The 19,606-nt window shown below is 36.5% G+C and overlaps 1 protein-coding gene across 4 annotated transcripts in view; it reads left to right on the forward strand.

Annotated features, from left to right (window-relative positions):
* Positions 1–18,876, forward strand: part of LOC113239218 (GRB10-interacting GYF protein 2-like) — a 50,725-nt gene extending 31,849 nt beyond the window's left edge. For 3 of the 4 annotated variants that reach the window (XM_026476117.1, XM_026476118.1, XM_026476119.1), the window contains exons 15-26: positions 9,333–9,623; positions 10,899–11,129; positions 11,351–11,431; positions 11,501–11,613; positions 12,072–12,141; positions 12,221–12,439; positions 12,639–12,710; positions 12,825–12,954; positions 13,055–13,258; positions 13,351–13,474; positions 13,581–13,689; positions 13,763–18,876. In XM_026476117.1, the coding sequence (XP_026331902.1) occupies positions 9,333–9,623; positions 10,899–11,129; positions 11,351–11,431; positions 11,501–11,613; positions 12,072–12,141; positions 12,221–12,439; positions 12,639–12,710; positions 12,825–12,954; positions 13,055–13,258; positions 13,351–13,474; positions 13,581–13,689; positions 13,763–13,882 (1,764 nt within the window). In that variant the 3' untranslated portion in view covers positions 13,883–18,876. The remainder of the gene's footprint in view (positions 1–9,332; positions 9,624–10,898; positions 11,130–11,350; positions 11,432–11,500; positions 11,614–12,071; positions 12,142–12,220; positions 12,440–12,638; positions 12,711–12,824; positions 12,955–13,054; positions 13,259–13,350; positions 13,475–13,580; positions 13,690–13,762) is intronic. The other variant, XM_026476120.1, reaches the window with a different exon arrangement.
* The last annotated feature ends 730 nt before the right edge of the window (positions 18,877–19,606 follow it).

A 19,606-nucleotide genomic window follows, 5' to 3' on the forward strand; every position in this document is an offset into this window, starting at 1 on the left:
GTATGCTTAGAACTGCAGAGTCAATGCGATAGTTTTAGGATCCCGAGGGAATGTACATAAATGTACATAAATAAATAAATGTATGTTTCAAATACACATCTTAATAATTCTAATACATGTATTAAGTAAGATTTTTTTTGTCGGAATTTTCCTACCGAAAAATTGGTGTTGCTACAACTTGTCGCAAAAATAAGATAAATATAGTCTACCTATCTATACCAAGTAACGTCTATTTTTAATACTTACTTACTTATAAGATTTCCCGAATCTCGAAAAGAACTAGGACCTAAAAAATTTCCTCGAAAAAACTACCTATTCCGATCACTGATAATTATATATAATGCCTTACCCTCTAGTATAACAATTATAAACAGTTATTATCTTCTATATAAACGTAAGCTGATGTCATGACTAATGGATAAAAATCTTCTCCTTAAAATATATAAACAACAAAAATGTATTACACATTTTTTTATAATTTTTACCTATCTATGGCATCGAGGGCTTTCTAGAATGGCGGCGTATCTCAAAATCAACCTAATTCATCAGAAAGATTGTTTAAAAACAATTAATTATGTGAAATTCCACCGTGTTTATAAAAACCGGGAGTGTTTTTTTTTTTCATAATTAAATTTAACCTATTCTAAATGCAGTGGTGTTATAAAGACAAATAAGTACTGTACTATTTTGCCTTGAGTCACTATTCTTGATAAGCATCGACATGACAATAACATGAACTCTCTTAAATCTATTGGATTTGCTTTAGAATTATTTAGTTGGAAAATGTGAAAATAGATTTGCATGTCGTTTAAGAATACGGACTGGACTGTCTTATTACTGTGTACTACCTTATGTAAAACGGTTATGTGGCAAATAAGATATCATTCATGGTTCATTCACTGGTATACTTGAAACAGACGAATACGTATCTCATGTATATGTATTTTAGTACTCGATTCGTATGGTCTGTATTTTAGAAAGCTAAATTTTGATGCCACTAGTTTCAACCTTGCACTTTCACAACTTCTGTTAGAAATAATACACGACCAAATTAAAAGAGGCATGAAGCGAATGAAGCTTCGCACTTGACATTTTATCTTGGATGTGGTCGAGTATTATTTGACAGTAATTGTTAAGGACGGACGGGAAACCCCGCCCCGTATTGGCGTCGATAACTTATTGACGCTCCAAGTGTTTTTTGGTGAATATTGAAGTAACATTGACATTTGTACCGCTCGCGAACGGCGAAGAATTCCACTTAAGATCAGCCAGCGGTAAAGACGCATCTGCAAGGTCTAGCTACATCGCAAGTAATCTTGTGCAAACCAGGTACATGTATTTCTCTCGATAAGGTAATCTCAACCACTGTTAAAAAAGGCTTTTTGAACAAAATAACAACTCGTGCTTACATAGGTACAAGAAAAACTTACTAAACGTGGATTATTGTGAATCTATTATTAACTAAATTAAAATTAAAATAAGGATATGTCGCTTGCAAGGAATATTGTATTTTCATATCGTATAATATGACGTACTTGGTTTGCGAAAGTGTTCTTGCAACTCGCAGACAACGCGATCCGTATCCATGCAGCATGTGCCTTTACATGTGACAGGATTAGGCCCGTTAGGCCTATTATCTCCTAAAACGTAGAGGAGAAGTAATGTTTAAACACAAGTCTCGTCTTCCTTTTGATGGATAATGGATCTTAGGTTATTTAACTTTAATTATACAATGTGTTGATTTGCATTCTCGCCATATTTACAGAGGTCATACTATATCCGAAACTGAACCCAAAACACTTAAAAAATATTTCGAAATAAAAATTTCCTACATTTTTAATTTAATTGCGGTAACCATGCTTGAACCAATGGTCATTGACTTGCACTACACGTGCCGCAGGTACCGACAACCATTTGAACAATGACCTGTGCGCAGAAAATGTGCATTTTAGATCTATTTGGTGGTAGGGTACGGGCAGGGACGGGGGAGAGTATCGTTATCGAGCGCGTGATTGGTAGATCATCAGTCGACCTTGCGTATAGCGTCTACGTTCCGCTGACATCGCGCATATGTTATAGTTTCTCACGAAATGCAAAGTTGTTTGGTATGCAAACAAGAATTAGTGCAAAAAAAAACCGCTACCATGTTCACCAGACCTTGGATTACCATCAAGTGCGTTCTTATGGCATGATGTGAAACGTTTAGTTTAAACTGATTACTAGTGTCGAAGAATTGCGTACAAAAATCGTCTCTGGTTTCTTTCTGCTTTTTCTGTTGTGAAGAATGTGCTAAGTTGAAACGAAACTGCATATCTGTGACTGGGTCCGGTACGGAGCCTGCCACCAGCTGTGGAGCTGGGTTCTTCTAGCACTATTTTCGTGTAACCTAAAGTTGGTAAGTACCAAATCTGAGTTACAAATATCTTTTTTCAGTCAACTTTTTAAACTAATTTAAATAATTGGAAATTATAACAATACTAGTACATAAACACAATTTAGGTACGTAAATGAGCTATTTACCTACCTAAATAGGTAAATAAGCGATTGAGAAAGATTACGTATCGCTCGGTGAAAGCGAGTGGCGGGGTCACTGTCCTCCGCGGTGAATACATTTGGGGACAATTTTACTAAACTTTACTAGATACAATTAGCCAGAATATTGAACAGAATTTTTTTTTAAATATTTTTAGATGATTTAGCATTATTTCTATTATTAATTTCTTAAGTATGACGAGCATGCAAATCAACACACTGTATATTTATTCACTATTAAGGTGAAATATTAGATATTGTGAGTTTCGCGTTTTAGATTTATCTTGTGCATTTACTCTATCTTAATTAATTAAGTATAGGTTAGGGGATGGTTTTTCTTACAGTGCAGTTTTGTACCCACTAGGTTATTTTTTTGATTGCTCGCTATGTATCGTACATTGTTTTTATTTGCGTTTATCGATCTCAGGTATTTATGAAATACTAATTTTCCACAGACATAACTATATAGACGCCGCAAGTACAGCCATTTGTATAAAAACCAAGCGTGACACTACTATGACGTCACAAGAAGAACTATTTAGTGATGGAAACCTCCTTCGCTCGCTCTAAATCGATTGTTTTTTTTTTGATTGCGAAATTCATACAAAACTAAAATAATTGTGTTTCAAATAAATTATGCATCTTCTAATTACAAAATCATTAGCTCGTGGAAGCAAACGTCTCTGTTAACCCGTTTACCCACAGTTACGATGCTTTTGCAGTTAATATTGCCACAATTATGCATTTTTCGTGTTTTCGACTCGTGTTTATCTACAATAACGGTCGGGCACGTTCAGAAGTGTAGCAGCGGCAAGTAAGTGAATTTCACTTACTTTGGGCACTTATGGCGGCGTCTATATAGATATATGTCTGTGTAATTTTCAGTCAGGACGCATTCTTAAAGAAAACACTATTTGCTATTTTAGACTTTTTTGTATATTTGTATGCTCTTTCAAATTAGTTTGTAGAGAGAGCAAAAAAAAATGCATTTCTTTTTTTTTTAAAAGCGAGTTGTCTATTATTTTCTTTATAGTTGTAGAGCAAGAGTCGGTTGAAGATGCCAATGTATTTGCTCAGTGTACTCTCGATTTGTATGAGAAATTGAAATAATTTTGTTTTTTTGACAATCTCTCATGGGTCACTCCACAAAGTTGTTGAAAATGACGTATTCAACATGTTTAGGTCGTTGAGTTAAAAATGCTTTGGGTCCCCTGCTTATAGCCTTGGAGCTGATAAAATTCTGTTACCGTGTGTACCGTAGGTATCAAGTTTAAGTTAGTCATAGGTACGGCGTAAAGTAGGTGTCATTGACGAAATGCTAGTTGTTGTATTTTGCTTTTCATTTAAGTATTTGCTTGTAAGTCGACGAACCGGATTAGAATTATGCAGAATGTTGAGTTTAATATGCAAGTAGCGTTATAGTACATGTAACAGTTGAAATATTCAAGTATATGATTAAATATGCACATTAACTAAAAAAAGTCACTAAAATCATTATGCTTGATTTTAGTTATTTTTAAACCCCGATTTTACATCGAGGCTTAAAAATCTTTAAACTGGAATCCTGTATACGAATGAAGCATTTGCATATTATATTCTGGTCTGGTGAAGTACTTTGTCAAAGTTACTATCTCTTAAGAGATTACAATATTGCTTTGATCGTGTTACGCCTTGGTTTTGAACCAAAGGAAGAAATGTTTAAAGGGTTTTTGAGTATTAGGTGTTGTACTAACAGGTATTTAGATTTTTTAGAAATTCCATTTTATAGTAAACTTTATGAATTAACAAACTATTGTAATAATTTATAATATGTACTGTTAGAAGAGGAGAGAAGGAGAGAGAGAGAGAGGAGGAGGGAGAGAGTGAGAGGAGGATAATGTTAGAAGAGGGTGTAAAATAAAACAGGCATGCCCGTGTAAACTCTCTCCCTCTCTCTCGTTCGTTCTTGGGTAAGCATAAGTTTACCGATGTCCTTCTTATTTACTATTTGGTTATTTTCACTATTCGTATATGTTGGTTTAATATATATATATATGTGTGTGTGTATGTATCATACACACACACATACATTATATACTAATTTATAAACGGCACAATTGATAACTGGACTTTTTGACGTGTGTATGTACTAAACGGAAGTTTTCTATCGGTATGCACCCGAAATTTCATTGAATTATTGAGGCTATCAGCGCAAAAGTGGTGTAAACAACATTCGCTTTTTCTTTACAATATTACTTGAAATGATACTAATGTACGAGTAAATCGTATTAGTTCACGTTCATTATGTTCCTTTTACAATGAAATCCGTCTATTACCTTATCACATTATCGCTATCACGATCAAATATTATAACTTATCATTCTTACCAATTATCATATATATCAGTGAATGTAGAATAACGCCTATATATTTTTTACAGATATTTTTATTTATACATGAAAATAGTATAATAGAAAAATGTAAAAAAAGAATAATATTGTTATTGTATCCCATTTTTGTGCTAATAGCCTCAATTAGGCTCAACTCACACTGGCGCAGAGCTGAAGCGTCGCGTCGGGTCCTTTTGTTCAACTGCAACGCATTGCGACGACGTTCGCATTAGCGCGCCTGGATCACAGTGTGGTCCGCTCGACCATACGTCGACGCGCGATGGCGCTTCGTCGCGCGTCGACTCACGATTCCATGTTCACATAAAACAAATTTGTACCTTAATGATGGGAAAATAGAGATGAATATGCTAATGCGAAAAACATGACGCTTCGCAACGCTTCGACTCTGCGCCAGTGTGAGTTGAGCCTTAGAGGATAGATATGGATTGAAGTTGCGGTAGCAATATTTGTTTGTACATCATAGCGAAATAAAGTGTATTTTTTATATAATTGTTATACACTTGTTTTGAGTTTTTGCCAACTTCTTTTTTATTTATAATACCATTCATTAAAACAAAGGTAATGTAACATAACATTGTGATCGTAACGTAAGAGATGTAGTATTTTGACTAAGCGCTCTTGTGAAATTGTGGCCAAAGACTGATGAGGTAAATGGTGATTTGGAAGTCTGGAAATGTGTTAATGGATATTAATATAATCCAATTCGAAACGGTTGTTATGCTGTGTGTATTTTGTTTAGTTACCAAAGTGTAAGTTATCTTTTGATTAGTTTAGTATTGAGCCTTTGTGAAGATATCGATGATTAACTGTGCAGCCGTTGCGTGGCCTCGTGCGATACAGGTGCGACGGCGTCGCGTCCGCGTGTGTGTGCATTGAGTGAGCACCCTTTGAAGAAAGTTTATAAAACATTGGTCATTTGGTCAAAGTTCTAAAACAATTATAAACCCAACGTTTCTATTTGTATAAAGATGAAATGAAAAACAAATAACTTAATACGGGCTCACTCAGCTCCACGGAGCGCCAGGCAGATCTACAAAACTATTAAGTTTGCATTTAATCATTTGACGTTAGCGATTGGCACAATCGCTCATAGCCCAGCCAATTATTGCTCAAAAATGGGTCTAGAGTTGCAATAGCCAGCTTAGCATTTCTCACCTCACTGGATTGGTTTGCAATTGTTAGGAGGTGGACACTAACAATCTTACGTACTAAACATATGGGGTGAGGGCAGTTTCCTCGTGCTTCTACTGCCGTGACGTTGTATCTAATAAGTACACTGAACTAGAATAAAAAAATATCAAAAAAAAAAAATTCTAAAATGTCTTTATTTCGTACGTAAGAAGGAAATTACACTTGAAAACGTCACTTTGCGCTCTTTCGTAAGGCAGATTCCCCAGAAAAGAATGATCAAGAAACTCTTGGGGTTGCTCTTTAAAATTAATAGTAATTTAAATGTACATACTACCATAGATTTTTGTCATCCAAGAACCTACGCAGAAGTTGTATAATAACCCTTTTTTTAAAGTTTTTCTTTTACTATAATTTTAAACCTTGTTAATGGCAAAGTTTGAAAATCAACCGAAATCTTATTATGTACGTAGATAGAAGCGTATACTTTGCCCCTTAAATGAATTTGTGACACTGTGAAAACGGATATCAAGAACAACTTGTTTATTTTTATTCCACTTATTAATGTTATTAATTAGTATGTCTGTCACTATTTTCCATAAAGAGACTATTGCTGTTCTTCTTATCTCTCAAAGACGCTCAGGGGCCCAGATTGTAAATTGTCCTAACAACACATGTTTCCTGTATAAAAATTCTATTAATATCGGCAATACCCCCAAAGCAAAATGCCAAGTCATAAACTATGGAAGTAACTAAAGAAAATCAACCTCGCAGTTTTTATGTCTTAAAGTATTCGTATTCTTTTTAAATAGCTTAATTGTAATTAGACGAGTACTAATTGATATTGATCAATTACATATAAATACGAGCTCTGTACGCGTACGGTGGGGTCGGGCTCGGTATGCGGCGCTTGGTCGGGCTTAGACTGCAGGGTGCGCTTTTGCTCTTCGGTGACACAGCGGTTAGTACTATGGGCACTTGATGAGGAGGTTCCGGGTTTTGATTCCCGATTTGGGTCAATTTAAGAAACGGATATTTCTAAGTTGGTTCTAGTCTGGGTGTTCTGTGATAGAGTGATCGTTGTTCTGGTATTCATACTACAGGAAATTCCCTTATTTGAGTCCAGAATTTTGGTGTGATTGGCATTTTTTTCCCCTAAATACTTCTCTCTGGCATAGCTTCCAAGTTCTCTTGGAATTTAACAGAGACAATCGAGATACAACAACGCTCTAAGTATCTCGTTCCACTACATCAGTAAGTGTGCCTTACACTTTGAACAATTTTGAAATCTTATTCTCGTAATAGAGTCTCGCATACTATCTACGTACGGTGGTATGCGGACGCTTCTGGCTTCGCCCGAAATTGAAGCCACGCCATTTTCAGTCGAATTAGAGCAAATTTTTATCTGCCGCCAAAAAAGTTTGTATGGCAGCCATATTGAAAAATGGCAAAACAGAAATTTTGACCGCAAATTATTGTTAAACACTCATAGAGACCCCGACATACCGATTTTCAGTCGAATTAGAGCAATTTTTTTTATGCCCCCAACGAACGCTTATGTGGCAGCCATGTTTGAAAATTGCGGAAAACTAATGTTGAACACAAATTATTATTAAGCACTCCTAGAGACCCTCAAATGCCGATTTTCAGTCGAATTAGAGCAAATTTTTATCTGCCGCAAAAACGCTTGTATGGCGGCCATATTGAAAAATGGCGAAAAACTAATGTTGATCATAAATTATTATCAAGTACTCCTAGAGAACCCCACATGCCAATTTTCATAGGGATCAGACCAAACTTTGTTCTGCCGCCAAAAAAAAAACGCTTGTATGACGGCCATGTTTGAAAATGGCGAAAAACCAATTATGATCGCAAGTGATTATCAAGCAGTCCTAGAGACCCCCCATGCCAATTTTCAAAGGGATCAGAGCAACTTTTTTTTCTGTCGCCTATGAACGCGTCTATGGCGGCCATATTTGAAGACGGCAAACAACAAATTTTGACCACAAATTATTGTCTTCTTTAAACTAGAAACTTCTAGAAACCTCCATATGGCAATTTTCAGCCGAATCATCAGTCCCCTTCGGCAGCTATTTTTAACAAAAAAAAGAAAACGCTTGTATGGCAGCCATATAAAAAAATGGATAAATTAAACTTTTGACCCCATATTTTGATTAAGGACACCTAAAGACCATGTGAATTTTCTGCCGGATCGAAGCAAGTATATCTTTGACCGCCATTTTGAATTTTTTTTTGACTTAAGCAGTTGACCACTGTACCCTCTTATGACATTCCTTCCAGCACCAGCACCTACCTAATATTTATATGATAGAAATATATATAGGTGACAGTACATTAGGAGAAGCACGAGGACATATTTGTCCTTTTGGTCCGTCAGTAGGAGCATAAGGACATATTAGTCCACGTGCTTCTACCAGTCGGAGCATGAGGAAACGGCCGGGGTAAGCGGGTTGCGAGGTGGCCCACAAGATCCTGTTGTAATGGAAATAAACAAAAAACGGGGCTCCCGTAATCACGCTTATCTCGTTAACTTGAAACTTTCAGTATGTATACATACTAAAATAAACTAATTAAAAATCGCTACAAGTCTTATTTAACCGGGTTACTAGGGCGCCAGTCGGCTTTATATTCGGCCAGCAAGTAAGGCCATATCGCAGCCATCGTGTTATTAATCGATATCATTGAAAGGCTAAAGGATATCATTGTTGCAAAGCTCTAGCGATTTGATCGTATCTGACTGAATAATTTATTATTTAAGAAAATTTGTTATCTATTTTATTTGATATTCTTTACATACTAAGTTATTTCTTCACTAGGGCTATTACTTGTTATTTTCATGTGCCACAACATAAAACTTGTAACATATTTATGCGAAATAAATGTTTGAAAATTTATAAACATTAAACAAATCATAATCTGTTGTTGCATTTTAAACATAGACCTTACTCCGTTATCTTTCACTATAAGAATACGGAGTCAGGATACAAATTCCTTTACCACCTAGTACGTAGACGTTTACATTTTCAAAGAGTTACATTTTTAAAGAGGAATTAACCGTCGATTTTATTCTGTACACAACATATCGGGCTTTGCTAACTAACCACGTTTCATTACGGCACTACTTTGATACACCCCGCCTCGTGTTAGTCGTCAAGGCATTCTCCATTAGATATAGTTAACCACACTATGAACACCTCTGCAAAGGCAAACAATATGGCTGGTTACACCTTGCTACTACAAAAATAATGTAAATCATTCCAGCCGTCGGCTATCACCTCAAATTCTCTTCTACCTGAGGAGATGCCGAAAGAAATGAAAACTGAAGATGAGATTTTGGCCCAACTCAGAGCTTCGCAAAACATAAATCTGCAGAATATACCTTTACCCAGGGAACCAGGTCCCCCTATACCACCACCACCCAAAGATGATGTTTTCCCCCCCAATGTTGGTATGACGCCCAATTTGGAAGAGTTGCAGAAACTAATCCGAGAAGATACCCTGAAGGAACCTAGTTCAGCTGTAGAAGCGTCGACAGAGAGCCAAGAGCACCAGGTAAACTATATGATATACATATTGCCACTCCTATCTCTGCATCTGCCACTAGTAACCCAGTTCGCCTTTTTTGTTACGTATATCTTAGTTGGACAAGTGTATCCTTTTCATTAGGCGAAGTCATTGCAGTATTCGTTGCACTGCCGCTAATATATCTTTCATGTCATGATACACCGCTCTTATTACACTGTTATTTTTCTCGTATTTTTTTGCGCTCATACCACACACATATTTGTACAGCTTTGTTTTATGTTCTTCATCAAAAATTAAGTACCTACTTAAAGGATTCTCCAGCGCGTTGGAACTAGCACGCTCCTGATTCTGTTTAATCTGGCTGCCCACAAGCACTTTAAAACCATATTCGATTGTCAGGTTCCACCCACCCTCCAAATAACTTTAAATCACACTAATTTTTTTCATTGTAATTGGCATTGGTTCTTTCCGTAGGTCAGTTGGGATAACGTCGGCGCGGTATGCTGAAGGCGCTGGTTCGAGTCCAGCCGGATCGAAAGAATTTTTCTTGATGTTAAACCTTTGTATTCATAATTATTACAAACTAGTGGAGTAATTTCACAAAAACAATTGAATATCATAGTAGTACACATCGTGATAGTCAATAAATATTACATATTAAATCTTTTAAACTACCAACACATCATGCAACTCAATACTAAAGTGTTAATATTTGAGTATTATCGTGAGAAAACGTTTCAGTATATGGAGATTTATTTTTTTCCATACGTAGGCAGAAACTATCGCCACTAGACACGGTTCTGACGAATTCGGTTGAAATAATAATCCGATACAATAAAACTATGGTGAATTATTCAACCGATAATACCGTTCCCCCATAAATATTGTCGCATTAAAAAAGAACTGTATAAACTATTTCTTGTTACATTTCTACCTTGCAATCAACAACTTTCGTCTTACTCGCAACATATTCGCTTTCCTTTAAAAGCTGCAATAACAAATACATAATGCCGTGTTCGCTGCTGGCGAGTCTGGCGAATTCGGCGAAAAACGACCATTTTACGAGTAACTCGTCTGGGAGTTAACCACATATAATTATGCAATGCCTCAATCAGGCGGCTGCTCACCCCGTGCATGGACACTGTTGATTGTTCAATCTTCTCTATACTAATGTTCACTTTATTTGAAAGCTCTATACACTTTATGGCCAAAATTTATCGCCTTACAAATCACATATATAACATTCGTCTTTTGACATATTCAATCACATGGAATATTCATTTTATTTGTCTCTTACAACAGGACAAAATGAAAGCTGACCAGACCGCTGAGACCATTAATTCAAAAATACAACAAGCTCAAAGCAGACCGGCATTTGAGGGTAAACCAGTGAAGCAGCAGGCTAAAGTTGAAACAGAGAAATTGCCTAAGAATAAGGAGAATAATGTCACGAAAACTAAGAGCAAGAAAGTAAAAGAGGAAAGGAAGGAAGAAGTTGAGTTAAAGTCCAAGGAAGAAGACACCAGGGCAGAGGTAAAATAAATTGGCCTCCGACCCTCGCTGTCGCTTTTCGTGTGTCAAACTCGAGAAAGAGCGTAATTTAAAAGTTACAGCGCGGAATCTGGTCGCTAATTTTTTCAATTTTAACTTTTTTTTAAATGGCCTATATAACTTGGTTCTTTTGGCTTCACTGATTCGTTGGGGGACAGATAAACGCTTTTGCAGGTTATTGTATTTTACATGACTTATTTCAGGAAAGATCGGAAGATGTATCGCCCGTAAAAGGCAAGAAAGAAGATAAAGTGAACAAGAAAGAATTAGAGAAAGAAAAAAAGGTGAACACGTTATCAAGCAACTTTTACAGGAACAATTGGATTTGTATTTTATTTTTTATTTATTTATAGGAATGGATCAAAGAAGGGTTCACTATCGTAAAAGGATCCGAAAGGAGTGTGACCAAGGATTTCAAGAAAAAGGCAGAAGAAATGAAAGCTGCAGAAGAAGCAGAGCGTAAAAGGTACATTGGGTTTATTACAAAAAGTTCTTCAGTCGATGATCGTAAACGAGATTGATAACAAACAACTATATCAAGAAATGTAAAAAATGATATCATTCAATTTTTTTTATTAATTCTAAAGGCTAATAAAAATATTATTTGCTTACGCGGATATTTACAGTTCAACCTTTTTTGTTAAATCCAATTGATTATTTCTCATTTGATATGTGTTGTCAAAATCATTAATTCAGGGAAAAGTTTTAGTTTTTAACTTTAGAAATTACAAGCATAGCGTGCAAGTACAGGAGACTTAACTTCCCTAGGCGCTCGAAAAAGAGTTGAATAAAGTGAAATAATAAAGTGAAATGTTGACTTAAGCCCTTACTAGGCTTTGTTATGGGGTAGCCGTATTATTATGCATATAAACCGCGCTGCCTATGCCATGAACCCGTATTTGAATTACAATATACTGTTCACAGGAAAGAATTAGAAAGAGCGGTAGAGGAAGAGAAGAAGAGGAAACAGACTGAAGCACATAAAAAGCAACAGGTACCTGCTTAATTTAATTTTAAAATACTCCGTAAAATCGATAAGAGCGGGAATGTATAAACTCGGTTGTCATTGACAGGACGTACAACAGCAGCGCCAAGTGGCAGAGTCTGCCCTGAAGAAAGCGCCTTGGTCGGCAGCGGCCAACCAGACACTGCAGGCCACCTCTATGGCCGGACTCACTCTCGCCGAGATCCAAAGGCTGGAGCGTGAGAAGAAGTTAGAACAAATAAAGGAACAACAGCAAATGATGCAGATCATCGCTCAACAGCAGGCCGCTGCACTGGCCAGAGAACAGGTAATCTAATCTTATTATGTATATTTCCAAGGGAAGGATTATTTAAGCTAATTAGAGCGTCGACGTCACGTCGTTGCGATCTTTACGTCGTCGGCAGAAGTGTTCCAACATGGAGGGTCCTATCTTTCTAACCTTGTTAACTCAAAAGTAACTGTGATGTGTGGTTGGACATCTAACGAGTGTATGTCACGTGTCGCAGGAAATGCAGGCTGGCCTTGGGTGGGCAAAGAAAAAAGGACCTACGTCAGGGCAGAGTTTGGCAGAAATCCAGGTGAGAGTATATTACGTATTTGCTTTGGCTTCTATTATAAGCATATGGCAAATAGCATAATGTTAACGTGCGGATTGCGTTGTTTGCTAATAAGCTGGTTCGTGATTTTGTTAGGTGGAAGCTCGAAAGCAAGCAGCGGCCGCGGCGGCGGCAGCTACTCAAGCCCTGGAAGAGGCACAAGCTACACCACTGCTGCCCGTCAACCACGTGCCTTGGGGAAATAACCAAAACGGAGGTACATTTTGTAAGGGAATATTTATATGCACAATGTTCTATATGTATGTCCTCCTCGAGAGAGTTTATTAAAATGTAAAGGTTTACTAATTAACACTAATTTGCTGTAGGTGGCTTCTGGGACCCGCAGCCGACACCAACCTCTAAACCACTTGAGGTACCGAAGGTCGTGGAACCTCCTAAAATGATGATAAAGAAGCCGGTGATCAACCTCCCGGTCCTCAACATTCCTTCGAAAAAGGAAACCTCACCAGCTGCCGAGTTCGAGATGTGGTGCACCACTGTCCTGACATCTTGGAGCTCCAAGATTGACGGTAATCTAAAAACGTTTCTTGTCGTTATGGTTCTAGTGCAATGTATTCAAAAACGAATTTGAGACGTCATGTCTTCTTTTTTCACTTTTCAGTCCCGACTTTTGTTGGTTTCCTGAAAGACATAGAATCGCCTTATGAAGTCAAGGATTATGTCAAATGTTATTTGGGAGAATCCAAAGATTCTAGCGATTTTGCGCGTCAGTTCCTCGAGAGGAGGTAAGGATTTGATTTGACACGCGCATGACGCGCATGCGCGTTTATCATGGATAAACGCGACGTGTTCCAAAATGGCATGAGTGATAGATATATTGTATATTTTCAGGTCTAAGCTGCTGCGCGTCGGGATGGTTACCCCGTCTGACGACCTTTGCTCGCCAGCTATAGCCGTTAATCCTCGCACCACTTCGGGATCGGACTATCAAGAAGTCAAAGTATGTTTAAGCTTATTTTAAAGTAATTCTATGTTGCGAAAGCCTTTGGATTTAAACCTCTATTTAATTGAAGGGCAAAGGCAAGAAAACAAAGAAGAATAAGATGCTGAAAGTCGACGCGCGTAATATCTTAGGTTTCTCCGTGACCGCAGCCGAAGACAGAATTAACGTGGGTGACATCGACACAGCGTGAGCGGTGACCGCCTCGCGTCGCATCGTGTTCACTAACTCGCCTTGTGATAATCTGTAATAATTTCAGTCAATATGACTTATGAATAAGGAATAATGAATGGGGCACAAAGCCTCTTAAAGATTCAAACCATGCTGGGTGAACAGCTGCTGATGGTATCCATCGACATTGTAATTTAGTTTGACGCCGTAACCTACCGATATTGTCAAATTCACAGCCAAAAAGAGAAGCGTCTCGTCGCGTAGCATATCGAATCAGTAACAGTTTAGTGTTATTTCACTTAGCATTTTAGAATGACGATTTATAACGTCGCTCTCTCCAAGTCAAACCAAACACTTGTTTTAGTTGGTGCATGTGATTTTTTATTGCAAACATGTTCTACACATCAAATAGTGGAATGCACCTTTGCCTTGGGTCTTATTGAATTTAGGGCCATTGATAAAGCCTTCGTCTGCTAAATTTGAAAACCTCTTAAGTCTATTTTTGGACGACGTCCCTTTTTTATTCTTCAAATTATCTGACCTTTAAAGTTTAAAATATAATTTGTAGACCCTTTTTAGTTATAAAATAAAGGTATAATCATGGTTGTCTTATAAAATTATTTCTAGCAATAATATTTTGTTGTGCCTACTCCAAACTTCACATTAATGGAGCATACGAGGTGTGCGAATTTAGCCGACACTGTGCGTGTACAATATCAATTTGTATGCGTCTGCGTTTTAAGCAACAGAGCCTGATGTAAGATTTATAACCCGCCTATTTCTTATACTTCTCGCTGAAGTAGACTGATTTTTCCAGACAAAGATAAAAAAGGTTATCAGAAGTGGAATATAAGGTTTTTACCTCTACCTGAAAATTTGAAGGTATTTTAAGAAGATTTGCGTGGTCATAAGTTCGCGACGATCGCGGGCGAACATTCAAACCAGCCCATCGTCAGACCTATCGAGTTCCTCGTTTGAGGTCCAATTTTTGGTTCGTTTGAGATCAGACATTTTCACTGTTTCTTTAGAATGTTCAATTTATGAGTCGATGTTGAAAATGCTATTGAAACTCAAACGTATTAGTACAAAATAGATTTGTAATATCAAAAACAAATTTTAAATTTAGCTCATGACAAATCTTAAAATGTACCGTTTGCATTTTTTTGTATGATTAATGGGACCAACAATACAGCCGAATGTTCACCCGAGGGACATGTTTTGTGACATCTTGCAATTACAACCGTGCATATTTAAAAAAAATCGTATTTTTGCGAATATGATTTGATTATTGATTATTGTGTCTAAAACGCGTGTGCAAAATTTCGTCGATTACAATTTGTTCGGTTTGACGTGGAATGAGCGATATTATAATAATCGGACTTTCCTACATGTATCCTTTTCTAGGTACATTCTCATGCTTTTTATAGAAACTTCACCATATTTCCGTTATAAATTAGCACTATTGCATGCACTTCGATTACAGACAGTAGCGTAGATATTGGCGGCCTTTGTTTGTTTCTACGTAATATTTATAATGCGCTTTGTTTGTATAAAATTGTTATTTGGAATGTTTATTCATACATACAAATTTCTATGAACTGTTGACGTCCAATTGTTCTGAATGTTCAAAACATCTGAACGTTAGTAAAAATCAACTTTGTCACAATGAGTTTAAGCGTTTTCAATTGTTGTGCACCTCAAGTTTGTGATTTTTACCAATGTTCAGATATTTTGAACATTTTGAATACTTTTTAGCCGCTGGCTGTACGTTTTAAATAAAAACCATGTGTAATTACATGGTGTCAAATTAGGGAACCTCATGTACTATTGATTAAGTAACAGAGCAACGAAATTAACTCCGGGGCACTATTCAGCACACCCAGACCAGAATCAATTTAGAACTTTGTTTCCCGAATTGGTCCTATTAATCGAATCCGGGACCTCTCTCCGCCCGCAGTGCTTATTGGGATGCCCAGGTCGTTTTAAGTAGTTGAAAATGACTGAGATTATGCTTCTTGTCGGCGAAGATGGTAGTTAGGTGTTGCCAACTGATACATAATTATATGAAAACGTCTAGACCTCGTATGTGCCTTCGGTATGTATGATAAACGAAGTATTTCGTCTGTTTGAAATGTAATTCTATCACTGTAATTTTAAGGCGTCCTTCCGTAACTTGTGAAGTTTGTGATCATTTTAAGCTTTCCTTTTATAAACTGGCAAAATAACATTTCCTCGGTGACGTGTTGCGATAACGATAGTGGCAATGACACTCGTTGCGCGTTACTCGTAACGAGTTACGCGTATATAATTATATTGATAATATTCAGTTAATATGTGTAAATAAAGTGAGCTTTAGTACTTTCCAAGGACTTATCACTAAACGTAGGCCAACGTGTTTTGAATCTTCCTTCAGGTTATGTTGTGAACATCACAATGATAGTAATTGTGAGCCTGAAATGTAATGTGCAATTTTTAAATGTTGTTCATAATGTTTTACTTTAACTTATTTATTCAATACTAACATAGTGCAATCATTTACGTAATAATCAATCGATGATGTGGTTGGGTGTCCCGAGCCTCTACAATAATCATTAGGTTACCGTTAAATATAATAATCATTGTGTATTTGGTAGTTGTGAAACTGGTATTTAATCATTTGCTGAGTATTTTAGGAAAACATACTGTATATCTGTGTAAGCATAACTTCCACCCCGTCAGTGTTCCCCTCGCGTGTCCTTTTTGCCATAATTCTGTAAGTTGTACGTGATATTGTGTGTCTGAAGTGGAGTGCAAATAAATGCTGCTTCAGGGTTACTACTTGAACGTTGTAACAAGTAGACATATTAGATTTTTGAGAAAGTTTTTTTTATTATTTTTGTATTTTCTAAAAAGAAAATAGTGACATAATTAATTTTTGACTTTTATACTTGCAAAGTCTTTAAAGCTGTTAGTTGGTTTGCATTTACTGTTCCAACAGCTAAAACAAATTTTTATACCACATGGTGACAAATTGCCGGTTTTCCAAAGATGATGAAGTATAGGACGCAATATTTTTTTTTAATTTCTCGATGAAATCAAGCAAATTGTAAATTTTGTTAGATTTTAGTATAATTCATAGTGGTTTTGTATTTTAGTAAAGTGGACGTGTTGACATGCAAAGTGTCACTATTTTTTAAATTTGTTTTCGATTATATATTTCAGTAATGGAATAATATTATTTATGATAATTATAGCACTGAATTGCCACTGTAATTTATATTTCACAGCCAAATGGTTTATTCAGCAGCAGGACTAAAGGTATGGTCATTTTACTAAACGACGTCTTTTTATTATTGTCTTAAATGGCGTGTATACAACAAAATGTTTGTCATTTGACATACGGCGTGGCCCGTAATTAGCTCCTACAATCACCGTAAATATTTGTCGTGTCAAAAAGTTTAATATACCTAAATAAATAAAAAAAAATCTGCTACAGCAACAACATTTCAATAACAGGGTAAACTTGTAGAGGTTTGCTTGGGAATTACAATGATAAATCTGCATTGACAACATTGACCTACCAAAGGTCAATGATTGACAAGAACATGCTCCTTGACGTCATATTTCACTTTTGATACAATCCATGCCAGAAAATATAGTATATTATTAAAAGTGACGGAACATTTAAAAGTCGGAACGTAAATAAGGAGATAATGAATATGCCGACGCGTAATTCATGAAGAAATAGCGCAGTGAAATGCCCAATTCGCTAGCTCAATGTTTATTCAAACCACTTGCCTGCGTCATATGGACAAGACGATGGTCAAATTTTGTTTTTTTTCTTATCTATTTTTTGACAACGGGAATTACGCGAAAGATGGCATGTAATTAATAATTATTTGTTTCTTCTATTTTGATCTTTGAACGCCTACACGAGAAAGTCTCTCGCAGCGTTAGTCTCTTTCGGCCATTGAAGCGTGACTACTATGACTATTTATAACGAGGAATATAATCAATTTACTATTGGGTAAACTTTTTTGAGCCTATTACGTACGTGTGGTGTGCACCCTGGGCAACAATCGGCGAGTGCGGCGCAGCGGTTGATTTTGACCATAATTGCAAGCATTCTAGCATGCCATCTATAAGATAAAAGAAGGCAAACTAACACAGTTAAATTACATATTTATTTGCACTAGAGATTACGTTATATATATATATATATATAATACGAGTGCGCATTTGACTTCCATCTCGCCTGATGGAAAGTGACGATGAAGTGTACGATGGCGCATGCACACCTAGATAATGCCTATTTACTCTCGCCTTGCAAAGGCCCACGTTGTACCTCAGGGAACAAGTCCGTAGGCAGGGAATTCCACTCTATAACTGTTGGCTATATAAACGCCATATTCAAAATTTAAGTATTCATTGACGTAAATTCTTGAAAATAATGAAATTGGATCGATTGCCTTAACAGTTCATTGTTTTTATAGTCGGTTATAAACAAACAAAACAATTAGACCAATCAATATAATCAATTGTAAAAACGTAATCGTCTTGTATTTTTTGCAAGATCGCGTTGACGAGGCCTCGCTTTCCCTATCCCGAATTCTTCGATTGCTTGAATGATGAAACTTAAAATTATAGCAGTCCAATATAAGTTTAGATTCTAGAGACACTTGGCGTTAACAGCGCTTACATGAAGGTGTTGTAATGTTTTATAATTCAGTGCTTAACAAAAATAAGACAATATAGAATGCAAACGAGTAATCTGTACTAATAGTAATTTACTTGTTATTTTTATTGTAATACATTTTCGAAGCAAGTGTCCTTTTTAACAACACTACCAGACAAATACGTAACCGAATAAGAACAGTAATCTCCACAGGAATACGCTACTCACCGCGACTCGCAACTTAATGTCTTCTACTACGCTTGTAATTGTATTAACACAGTTTATAAAATCCTTTTTCCGTTTTAAAAGTAGCTGTGTTAAAAAAAAAAAATTGTTGCGGGCTGCTGCGCTCACGTAACAAACCTAACGTAGCGAACCTAATGTTGCAAGATATTTACTCGTGTAGTAACACCTTTCTTTACTCTTAACACAAATGTTAATTCTTATGAGATTCATAGTTTCGATTTTCTATTTTTATTTGAGAAAGTAAGCGTTACATAGGCAAAACTTTAAAACTGTGATTACGTATGTATATACCTATATGTAAAGAATAAAATCAAGCGTTTCGTAAATAAAAGTTAGCAATTATCACGCTCACATACTGATGGTAATCGGCTCACATACTTTTTGATTGGACAAAATAAAACATTTCATTACAGGTACCCATTTGAAATTTCTTATACAGAGAGCAGAGCGCACACGCCTTTTTTTAGCACTGGTGATGTAGTTGCTGTTCGGATGCACGTTGCAGGTGGCGTTATCATTGCAATGGCAATTATTGCAAAGCAGTAAGAATAACGGGAATCTTCCTGCTTCCACAATTGTCAACTTGTTACTAGTGTTTACACGACAGTAGTGGTAAATTGGCAGCCAAAATAACATAAATGCAATCGCCGACTTGCCGACGGGCAATAGTCGCGAGGGCAGGTTCTGCTACTCTTTTTACAGACTCTGTTTTAGAGTGCCCCTTACGTGTAATGTAAATTGCTCAAGATTATTTAAATGTGTAGCGCTGACTAGCTTCACATTTGTCTCCTCTTGTTATTATGTTCGTTTCAATAATTACAATATTTTGTTGTTTTATGAGATAAT

Source organism: Hyposmocoma kahamanoa, unplaced genomic scaffold (assembly GCF_003589595.1).
Source record: "Hyposmocoma kahamanoa isolate Upper Pololo Valley unplaced genomic scaffold, ASM358959v1 99702, whole genome shotgun sequence".
Taxonomy (NCBI): Eukaryota; Metazoa; Arthropoda; class Insecta; order Lepidoptera; family Cosmopterigidae; genus Hyposmocoma; species Hyposmocoma kahamanoa.